The sequence below is a fragment of the Sphaerodactylus townsendi genome, linkage group LG01 (genome assembly GCF_021028975.2).
Source record: "Sphaerodactylus townsendi isolate TG3544 linkage group LG01, MPM_Stown_v2.3, whole genome shotgun sequence".
In the NCBI taxonomy this organism is placed as follows: domain Eukaryota; kingdom Metazoa; phylum Chordata; class Lepidosauria; order Squamata; family Sphaerodactylidae; genus Sphaerodactylus; species Sphaerodactylus townsendi.
The window spans coordinates 71,354,555-71,366,653 of NC_059425.1; the positions used below are offsets into that span (position 1 = coordinate 71,354,555).

Sequence of the window (12,099 nt, forward strand, 5' to 3'; positions counted from 1 at the left end):
TGGTTTTTACTTGCAAAGCCTTTCATGGGTTCTGATCTAATATCTACAGGATGTCTTTCCCATTATCCACTCTGACAACTTTGCTCATCTGAACAAAGCCTTTTAAAAGTACCACTGGACAAACAGGTAAGATTAACAGCTGTCCAACCTTGAGCATTCTCCATTATGGCTCCCAGCTGGGAAATGGCCTGCCAGGCAAGGTCAGGTAGTCTCTTTAGCATTTTTAATCATTATTATTATGTATTCCATTTATATGCCACCCTCTCCACAAGGGTTCAGAGAGGCTTACAACAATAGGTAACATATAAAATTCAGTTAAAGTCAAAATAATTAAAATAATTGTAATAATTAAAATCCAGTCTTAACATTTAAGTAAAATGCATTTAAAATTTTATAAAATCAACTTTAAAAACTTAAAAACTTCAAATCAGAGTTTAAATAAACTGGCAACAGATGCCATACAGAGCAACTAGGGGATGAAGGATGTAATTTTAATACAATACAACAGCAGCAATACAATTAAGAATAAGAAAAAAGATTTCGGTCTTGGGGCTCAGCCAATAGCCTGGCGGAACAACTCTGCCTTACAGGCTCTGCAGAATTGCATCAAATTCTGCAGGGCCCTGATGTTAGGTGGCAGAACGTTCCACCAGGTAGGAGCCTGGGCCAAAAAGACCCTGGCCCTGGTTACGGCCAATCTGAAACTAGCAAAGCCGAGGACCACCAGGAGGTCAGCAGCCGCTGATCTCAGGTTCGTTTGCAGGACAAATGGGGTAATGTGATTTTGGAGGTATGCAGGTCCCAGGCCACTCACAGTCTTAAAGATCAGAACTGGTACCTTAAACCTGATTCAGAACTCTACCAGCAGCGAATGCTGTTTGTGGAAAGTGGGGGTGATGTGCTCCCTCACTGATGCCCCATTAAGGGGACTTGCGGCTGCATTTTGCACCAGCTTCAGCTTCCAAATCAGAGTTAAGGGCAGGCCAGCTTAGAGTGAATTACAGCAATCAAACCTGGAGATTACCATTGCATGGATCACAGTGGCTAGATCAAAACACGAGATACGGGGCCAGCCGTCAAGCTTGGCAAAGATGCACGGAGTATGGGTTACCTGGGCCTCCATAGAAAGGGAGGCATTCAAAAACACCCCAAGGCTATGGGCAACAGGGATAGGTTGTAAAGCCACTCCCTCTAGCAATGGCATCTGGAAACCCTTGGGTGTCTCATCAAGACCCAGCAAGAGGACCTCTGTCTTAGATGGATTAAGCTTTAGTCTGCTCTGTTTCAACCAACCAGCAATGGCCTCCAAACAACACTGGAGAGCTTAAAGGCAGTCGCTGGACAGCCCTTCATCAACAGAAGCATACTGATGACAACCCAGCCCAAAGCTCTGCATCAACTGGAGGAGGGGACAAATGTAGATATTAAACAGCAACGGTGACAAAAGCGCTCCCTGTGTCACTCCGTAACTAGTTGGGGGATGCTGGGAGAGCCCATCTCCATGTGCAACATGTCCCCAGCCCTGGAGAAGAAGAGACCCAACTCAAGGCTGAGCTTTGAACTCCAGTGGCCATGAGTTGATTGATCAAAAGATCGAAATTGACCACATCAAATGCTGAGGTAAGATCTAATAATACCAGCAGCACTGTTCCTCCTTGGTCCAGTTGTAAGCAGAGTTCATCTGTGATGGCGGCTAGTAGTCTCTGACCCATGATCAGCGTGGAAGCCAGACTGGAAGGAATCCCACAGTGATGTGTCAGCGGCTGCTCTACCACTGCTCTCTCAATTACTTTACCCAGAAACAGGAGGTTCGAAACTGGGCAGTAATTGGCTAGATCACCAAGATCTAAAGATGATCTTTTTAAGGGGGGGCAGACCACTGCCTCCTTCAGCTGACCCAGGAACATTCCTTGCTCAAGGGAGTGGTTGACAATATCCAACAGGTTGAAATTCACTTTATCCCTACTGGCCTTTATCAGCCAGGATGGACAAGGATCAAGGAGCCAGGTAGTAGGTCTAACAGCACCATTTTGCAGAATGTATACAATAGAATTGTTTGGGAAAGGATTTTTATATAGGGGATACAGTTACTTTTCCAAGGGAATAGGGTCTGTGAAATTTTAGGCAACTATCACTGCCTTGTTTATTGTATATATCGCATGTTCTCTAATCTTGTAACTCAGGTTTATTCTATTTTTTGTTATACATCATGTACTATTTTACTGCATTATTTTCCTGTCATTAATCCTGACTTGTTGGATATAATGTATTGTTTTTAGTGCATTGTTCATCTAAGTTGTAATTTAGTTTTATTGCAGTTTGTTGTATGTACTATACTGTTCTTATTGCATTGTTTTCATTATATAACGTACCTTGAGTGTCTAGGAGAAACATGGACAGTAATGAAGTAAACAAAAATACAGTGTATTATGTGGGGGGGGGGGGAACATTAGTAATTACAGTAGCAATTAAATTGGAATTTCAGTTTGGTAATTAACCTGAACATGTAGCCCACTACCAAGTTTTGTAAGAAAGTTTGATTCCTTATGGTAGTTTTACACATGTATGATAGGCTGCAGTTACCTTATAGAACAGAACTAACAGTAAGAAAAGGAAAACTTTTTTAATGCTTCACAGATGAATTCTATACAATACACTGAATTTAAAAATCACAAAATAAGCTTTGGTACCAAATATTTTGTCTATGGATGCATTAGATGGCAGCGTGCAGTTAAACACAGTAAATTGCCTCTTTAAGCGCTGTGGAATATCATTTCGGCCTCCTCCTGGGTGAATCATTGCAGCTATTAACTGCACATCAACAATCGTAGTAAAGTCTCCAGGTTTATCCAAGCTGTACATCCCTTCCATTTCCATCATTTGCCGCACAATTTCATTTGTTACCTATGCAATTTAGGAATCATTTGTCATCAAAGAAAGTGGCAAAGATAAAACCATGCTGATTTAACTAAGAACATATACATAAGGGATAGTACAAGGATTTGGATGGAAGACCTCCATAGAATACCAGGGGCATGATGTGGAGGCAGGAATTGTGCAACTACTTCTTAATGCCTTTTGCCTTGAAAACCCCATGGGGTTGCCGTAAGTCAGCTGTGACTATATATGTACACTTATATATGTACATTGAACTCAATAGGATTTAAGTGTACAACAATTATTCTGGTATAGATTGGTCAAGTTACATATTAAGATAAGACTAAGGGTTATAAAGGTGTCTTGATATACTCTGACTTACCAAAAGATCCAAATGTGATTGGTAGTTTTTTGGTGGAAGTCACAGTAGAGTGTTTCCACAGATCAAAGGAATACTGATTCTCTAAAAGCATTAAAGAATTTTTAAGTGCCTTGCTCAAAGACTCAAAACTATTACTCTGTGGACTATGAAACATTGAACTTTGATAAGAGACCATATATAGTGCACCAGATGCCCATGAGCAAGACTTGCTTTTTTGTACAGTAGCACCAGCCATTTTCTTTCCTGTTCAGGAGCCTCTGTGCTGCTGTGGCTATTTTAAGAATCTTCTCAGCAGTTTACTCTGCTTGTGGATCACCCAATGGGCATTTCCATGTAAAAAATAAAGTTTGTTTATCCTGGTGATCTTATGCATAGTTTGTTTTTTCTTTTCTTTTTTTTAATTAGCAATATTTGAAGCTTCACAGATCATATATTTGAATAGCAGCCGCTTGGAGGACTGGTCAGCCTCCCATTCATAAGCACTAGTTAGACTGTTACTTTCTATTGTGGGTAGACCTGCTCTCTTGGGGTGGGGAACCTTTTTTCTGCCAAGGGTCAAGTGGATATTGATAACATCATTTGTGGGCCATACAAAATTATCAACTTAAAAATTAGCCTGCTATATTTGGTCAAACATTTAATGAACTCCTAATGTGATGGCTGGCAACCTCTAGTATCCAAAAAAAAGTCTAAGTTTTCTTTGTTTATTTGCCACAAACTGGGGAGGGGTTGAAGACAGGGGCTTTGTATATTCTACTGGCACAGGTGAGAGGCTGAATGCAGCACATGCTGGGGCTCTGGGGCAGCTTCTCTGCCTGACCAACATGGCAGAGCCACACCACACTGGAGGCTCCTCCCACCTTGGTGCTCACTGCAAGTCAAATGTCCTCTGCTGCCAAGCCAGTCCTGTCTGGCCCTGGCCTTATTCATAGCTTCAGGGAAGTACTGAGGGTGGGAGCCTGGGAGAAAGGGGTGGGGGAGCCTTTGGAGAGCTGCTGCCACCGTCCTCTTTGAGCATGGCACACCCTGCATGGACAGGTGCTTGGATGTCAATAAAATCCTTGGGAAGCCCTCCTTATCATCTTCTTGACATGCCTGATTTCCAGGTGCAAGAGGGATGAGTGGAGGGAGACCAGTTCAAATGATTTTGTGGGCCTTATATATATGATTATACGGCCCACAAACTGGACGTTTCTCCTGGTTGACTCAGTACTTTTGAATGGGAGATAGACCAGTCCTCCAAGAGGCTGCTATTCGGATATACGATCTGCGAAGCTTTGAAGATTGCTAATTTAAAATAAAGAAAAAAGAAAAATACACACATGTGCAGGATCATCCGGATAAACAAACTTTATTTATTTTATCTACATGGAAATGCCTATCAGATGAACTGCTAGGAAGATTCTTAAAATGGCCATGGTAACACGGTGTCTTCTGAATGGGGAAGAAAATGGCGGACACTACTATACTATACAAAAAGGGAAGTCTTGCTGATAGCTGTCTGGAGCACTATACATGGTCTCTTATCAAAGTTCAATGTTTCATAATGCACAGAGGAATGGTTTTGATGACAGAAGTGCTTAAAAAGATTATTTAATGCTTTCAGAGAATCAGGAGGGGGGTAGAACAAGGCAGGCACTAGGGCCACAGCAGCGCATTCCACTACAAAAAATGGTCCAGAAAGCAGTGGTGGATTAATTCAGAAATTTCCTGAGATTTTTTGGTGAGACAAAGTATAGTCATGTACAATAATATGATTCTTTGTAATGTAATAATTAATGCAGATACCTTTTTATATTCTATGATGGAGTAAAGAAAGCAAAAACATCTGGTTAATATACTGGATTGCACTGGGGTCAGGACATCTATATGCACTCATATGTGATCACAGATCTCTTGTGTGTATTAGAATATTAAGTTTCAAAAGAACAATGTGACCTGTGTTCAGAACCCAGCTCAATGTGGCTGAACTGGTGAGGTACCTCTCACATTACAGTTACATGTTAAATATTTGGCATCTCCCTTTTATTGGCCATTTCCCTTTTACTACTACCATTTGTGTGAAACATTCTGGAGTTGCTATACAATTACAATCCTTTTAAGTATGCTGCAGTGGTACAATACCATAATCTGCAATGCTTTTTGTTGCACTCGTATTTGCATCTTGTCCTTGAAAAACAGACCATAGAATCAGGCTGCTAACGACTGAAAGTTCATCAACAAGCAACATTATTGTTAACACAGGAGCATGAAATTGGTGATTTAAATATTTCTACTGAAAACAACAGAGGTAATCGCTGATTAGTTGTAATACAGCCAAATGCATGAACTTTACCTGATCTCCCCATTCATTAATAATTGGCATGTTAATATCATCAATGAATATAGTCATTTTTCTGCCACCTGGAGGTCCATATGTACTGCCCATCCTTTTGTCCACATAACTTTCTATTGTCCTCTAAATAAATCAACACAAAAATAAGAAAAGAAAATATAGGTAAATTATTAATTATTATTTATTTTTTTCCCCATCTTAATCTTCCACCAGTGCAGTTGCATGCACATCTATGTCACTTTGTATTCCTCAAGAATAATGAGATTACTTGTTACCCATTGGTTCATACTCTTTTCTTTACCTCCATTTTTCTTTTATTTTCTTTAAAAAAATAAAGTTAAAACTAGAACACAATTTGTAGTGTGGATGACCTCTGTTCAGATGAATGGGAAACCAAAGCTCTGTATACTAAGGTTTATGGAATCACACTGGCTCTAAATACACAGCAGAATTTTATCTGAAAATAAAATGTTCTGTACATATATTACCTGGGGAGGCAGGGGAGGGGGAATAATACACAAATGAAAAACGTTGGTTACTAACTTTCAGATTTGACTTAGCTTTAGATCTTTTTACAGTAGTTTAATCTTCATGATTGTTTTTTCTTGTATGGTAGGGTAGGGAAAATATTATAGTTGAAAGGTTACAAATCCCTTCTTACTCACTATGACATCTTGCTGTTGATTGCCTAAAACTGTTTACATTTGGCCTTGCAAAGTGTGCTTATAAGCAACCTTTAACAGCCAGCAGGGGAAGATACAAGACATTCCTGGTCTTCCACATGGTATACATAAGCCATTATACATTATACATTGCCATTATACATAATACATAATACATAAGCCATTATACATTATACATGGTATACATAAGCCATTATACATTATACATTGAACACTTACCTTGGGCCTCTTAGCTGTGCAGTAGGGCTGTAGTGGGGTCTCCTTGCAATTTTCTGTTTACGTGCAAGGATCCAGCCCACAGTGCAGCTTTGCTGCTGAACTCTGCTAGGCCTCAAGGACTAAAACACAGCTAAACAGCAGCTTCTAATGTCCCTGCTGCTTGCAAGCTTCAAGGTAAATAGGAATCATCTTGAAAGACTGAGAATGTTAGATATTATTGAACCTGGTCATTTTTATGTTGGATTTATATTTCCCCCCTCCTCTTCTCACCACCTCAACTGTTTCGGAGATAAGTCACACACTTTCAAACCTGCAGGACATACACATACAAATGCAACTGCAAATGAACCACCCAAACACATGCAAATGACCTTCATCTTCCTACCACCTCTGAGATGGACAAAACAAGTAGTCCACTACACAAATCACTCCACACTGTGCCATGGAGAGAAATACACTTACTGTAACGTGCCTTTGGATATGCCAGTCATAGACACAGGCGAAATGTTAGGAGCTAAAACTACCAGACCACAGCCACACAGACCAGAAAACCCACAAAAGACAAAGCAAGCAAACATTAGGTTGGAACTGTGAAAAAGCTGGAGGAGCAGATCTGTTCTACATTCCCTTTGCCCCGGCTGCTCCCTGCATACCCTGAAAATTGTCTGGTGAGACATGGGTGGGGGCAGCGAGAGGTTCTTGTGAACAAAACATGCCATAGCATGGATGCTGCAGTGATAAGAAGAAATCAGGGAATATTGAACCTCCTCCCTCTTCTGTAGTAGAGGATGGTCTATACAGCAGAAAAGGGTAAAGAATATGACTTTGTCCAATTCCCACTCCTGTATGTTGCACTGTGCTGCAGTGTAAGTCAGTGTTTCCCAACCTTTTCAACGTCATGGTACCCTTGACCTCTTAATTTTCAGGATGTTGTGGGAGGGGAGTCTGCTGGGGGAAGGGAAAGCAAGAAAAATCCATTCCAATTCTTTTCATGAGCTTTCCTGTAAGTTTAACAAAGTATAATTCTTAAAGTTTACCTGAAGTATTTTTTAAATTATTTGCCCCCCCCCACTTTGTCCTTCCCTCCATATTGTCTATTGTAATCATCTCAATACAGTCAGATTGTTAAGTGAAAGAGAATTAAAAGAAGTGCTTCAATTTTTAATTACAATGCTTTAATTACAATGGTGCAATAGACCTGAAATTTTAGAAGCATAAATAAAAAAAGAGTTGAGACAAAACCAGGCTTTATACTGGATTATTCAAAAATACAAATATTAGTATAAACAACATTATAGATAATTGGTAAAAAAATAGCTTACCTGAAACATGCCAGGTTCTGTTGCTGAAGAAAAATTTAAACTTTTTGATAAATGTTCTTCAGGATCATATTTTTTTAAATAGCCTTTAATCATTACAGTCTTTGCAGTACCTTGTTCACCAATGAGCAACACTGCCTGCAATATTTTATGACCATTATTACCATGCAGTCATATGGTATAACAAATCTATAACACTGCAAACAATTACCAGTCTTCATGCGACTATCCTCATATATATATGATTTACTGGTCCAAATATTATTACAACTTTTGCTCCTGCCAAAGTTTTTATTGGAAAATTATAATCATGCCACTTAGAAAGAGTCATCTAGGAATGACAGTATTTGCCCTTTGCCTTTTAGCTGTTTTTCTTTGCAGAGAAAAGTGAAGGAACAGGAAAGTTTGCATTTTACCAGCATTCGGAAACTGTGCAGCTTCTCTGCTCTGCCCAGTGGTGACTTTGGAAAGGGCAAAAAACAATGCATAAATAGTTTTTCATACACTTTATTCTTTCTACCAAATCACCAGCCATCCAGGACTGGATTCAAACATTTTTACTCAAGAATCTTGGATGCTTAAGTAGACTTTATATTTGGTCAGGTCAACATTTCAACATATTGTAAGAAAAACTTACCTAACTCTAACCTGAAATATGGATACATATTTCTAGAAGTTGCATCAAAATCAAAAACAGTTTAAGTAGTGTTCATTTGAGGAACAGAAACATAAAGAAAAACTGGGATAACTCCAGCATGCTGGTATAGAAAAGTATTACCTTAATCTGCCTTTGCCCAGAAATCATGCACTTACTTTGTGTTGTTTTGCTATGGTATCTATCAAAAACTGCGTCCTAACATTATCAACATTTGGAACCAGAATAGATGAATACTCAGGAATGCTGTCTGTTGGATAAATATATTCCTGAACCTTTTTATTCCAGTGCTCCCAGTCTCCTAAAAGGAACAAAATAGCAGTGGAAGAGCCTGAATTATTTTCCTTCTCCAACAAGCATCTCCACTAATCTAAGTATCTAGGAAACAACATAAAATTTGTAGCATCTATATAAAAGGCCTTGATGAATGCAAGGAATCTGGCATGAGTCCAAGGCATCAAAAATATAGACTGGCGGAGTCAGAATTAAAGGAAGATAGAAATACTGAGTTTGAAGACACTTAGCAAATATATTGTAAAACTTTATCTGTCACGCCTACACTGAGTATGACTATAAGGGAGAATGGCAAAAGATAAGAGTAGAAATGGGGCCCTGTCCTCCCTTGATCTACTTCTTCGAAATATGCCTTACGTGCAAAATTCACAGCTGATAAACCTGATAAAGGTAAACTAAGATAAGTGAATTGGTTACAATGAACAATTATTTACCGTATATACTCATATATAAGTCAACTTTTTCAGCACATTTTTAATGTTGAAAAAGCCTCACTCAACTTATATGCGAGTCTTATACTGTATACGGTACTATTTGCTGTATGTGCCACTAGGGGGAGCTAAAGAGCTCAGATTTTCCTCATAAGGACGAAAAGGCTCCATTTTCTCAGAACTGCTAAGAACTGCTATTTCAGGTATGATAATGTTTGTATTAATTGTTGAGAAGGGGATATTGTATTTATACTGATTGACTATTAGTTTGTATTTCGGTTTCCTGTTATAAAATGTTATAATGGGTGCTGCCTGTAGCTGGAGCCAGTCAGCTTCACAGAATTCAGAAGAGGCCTGGTAAAGGACTGAGACCCTGCTAGTCTGTTTTGCATAGCAGGCCAGAACTATTATATGTTGATTATTGTTTCTGTATTGGTTTGCCATATTTCATTGTTATACTGCACACTGTTGTTTATGAAACAGAAAACAGATTTAAAGTTTCTTTTGTTGTAAGTCTGGTGAATGTTAAGGGTGGGATCACACTGGCAAAGACTTGAACTCCTTTTCCATTTCTGATAATATTCCTCTTAAAATCTGAGTTGGGTTACATTTGGACATACAGATGATGATGAGGAATTCAGTTTTGAAGGATTTTAACTGTTGTGCTTAGCTTGGTTGCTGATTGAGCTAAGGTTTTTGTACTTTTAAAGTTATTGTTGAGACCATATTGTTCTTGTTGACCCTCTTTTCCACTTACAGAGCTAGATTACTGTTTTCCTTTGAAATAAATATTCAAAAACATTTAACCTACTGATGCCTCAATTAATGTAATTTTTTATTTTTTATTTATTTTAAATTTTTTATTTTTTATTTATTTATTTTTTATTTATTTTAAATTTATTTTTTATTTTTATTTTTTAAATTTACCAGTAGCTGCTGCATTTCTCACCCTAGACTTATACACAAGTCAATAAGTTTTCCCAGTTTTTTGTGGTGAAATTAGATGCCTCTACTTATACACGAGTATATACGGTATCTGAATGACCTGTATACAACTTAGGCTAACTATAAGACTTTACATCTTAAACTTAATACAGCCATTTCCTCCAGTAATAAAAGTTAACGTAAGTTGTACCAAAGTCATTAAAATAAACAGTAGTGCATTATTAAGAGATGAGCTCCATGACTAGATTCTTCTCAGAGACAGTTAACAGAGCATGGATCATTCTGATACTGAAAACTTATATGTTAACTCAAATATATTTCTTTGGAATTTCCAATTGGATCAATAGAATGTATTTCTATATAAATGTTTAGGAACGTGATGAAAGGACATCCCCAGTAGTAGTGATTAAGAATATATTCTTAAGTAATAAGAAGAATCACAAAACTTTTTGACTTACCGCAATCACTGACATAAAACTCGTACATTGTTTGTATGGTGTCTTTAGGGATATGTGGCAAATCGATTTTGCTTTCATGACTTCTCAAAAAGGCTTCCAACTTATCCCTGTTTTCCAATTCTAGAAGGGAGCCTAAACTCCACATCAGGCCAAACACAAACAGTTTATGAAGATGTCCCAAGCATGATATACCACCTTCTTCCTTTGAAGGTATCAGACCTTCCAAAAGGTTAATGGACTGAAAATGTTTTTAAAAGACAAAAAAATTACACAAGATTTATTAATAAAATTTAACTGTGATGTTCAGTGAAATCAAACACAATGCATTGTTCCAAAGAAATGTCAGATTTAGATTAAAAGTACCTAAAATTTATCAAATAGTTTGTCAAGAAAGTACGATTTCTATGTTTGTTTCTAAGAATTTTTTTCTAAAGATTGAGACAGCAATAACCGATATACCTGCATAATGTAGTTGCATTCCAAAAGCTCCATTTTGGGGGCAAGGTTTAGTTTCATGTGGGTATACGCTGCTTCAAACACTTTATCATATAAGCTTAACAGAACATCAGCTTCTTGGGGAGTGCGTGTCTTCAGCCAACCCTACAAACAGGCAGAACATTGGTAAGCACAAAGTACTCCAATAGTTGTTATTAAAAAAACTAAAAGCAGCCGTTAAGTTTAAATGTACCTGCAATATTGGCCTCCAGCTTAAGGCAGAAGAACTGATATATACCATACCCATTCTAGAAACCGTAGCAGGAGAAGCATTTTCGATGTTATGAACTTCAAAAAGCAGCTTGCAAGTAGGAGACATGGGAATCCGATCACCATTTGCTAAAGTGAGGGTCTTATTATCATCCAACACTGAATTCAGATTTTCAATCCAAATGGCATCTACAGGGCCATCTAGAACTAGGAAAATATTCTCTCCTGGAAATGAAGATGCGGGGCTTACTCAATGAATATAAAATTCCAAAACAAGCAAACAAATAAAAAGCTCTTGTCAGGCTTCCAGTGATTCTGCAGAAGAGGGGAAAAGAAGACAACTTCTTCCATCAAGCTTGCCTGGAGAGCTGCCTCGTGGTCCTTTCTCTCTTGGGTACCGCCAGCAACCAGCCATATCAGCCATCTGCAGTTCAGCCAAAGTGCAACACTTTCCATTGGCCGTGTTAATCTGTGTTCTTTATCATTTCAGTGAATAATGTTTAACCAGTAAGGAGATAGACTGAACAGTTCAACCAGTTGTAGCTACAGTGGGGACATCCGAGGACAATTGTCCCGTGCGCCACCACTGTAAGTTACATGGGGCTGCAAAATGGCCCCCCACATAGCCATGCCCCCTGCTGGGCTGGGCCAGACATGAGTAAAATGCCCCCCCACCTAGCCATGCCCCCTGCTGGGCTGGGCCAGACATAAAAATGAATTTTAAAAAGTTTTTAACAGCATATTCATGAGCCTTTGCTAAAAATGCAAAATTATTAATTTGCATATTTAGCAAAGG

At 38.5% G+C, this 12,099-nt stretch overlaps 1 protein-coding gene across 1 annotated transcript in view; it reads right to left on the reverse strand.

The window, feature by feature from the left end:
* The window catches only part of DNAH8 (dynein axonemal heavy chain 8), a 195,288-nt gene that overhangs the window by 80,803 nt on the left and 102,386 nt on the right, over positions 1–12,099 (reverse strand). Inside the window, 7 exon segments of the mRNA XM_048505004.1 lie at positions 2,691–2,904; positions 5,595–5,717; positions 7,819–7,953; positions 8,629–8,771; positions 10,599–10,836; positions 11,058–11,198; positions 11,287–11,528. Coding sequence (XP_048360961.1) covers positions 2,691–2,904; positions 5,595–5,717; positions 7,819–7,953; positions 8,629–8,771; positions 10,599–10,836; positions 11,058–11,198; positions 11,287–11,528 — 1,236 coding nt within the window.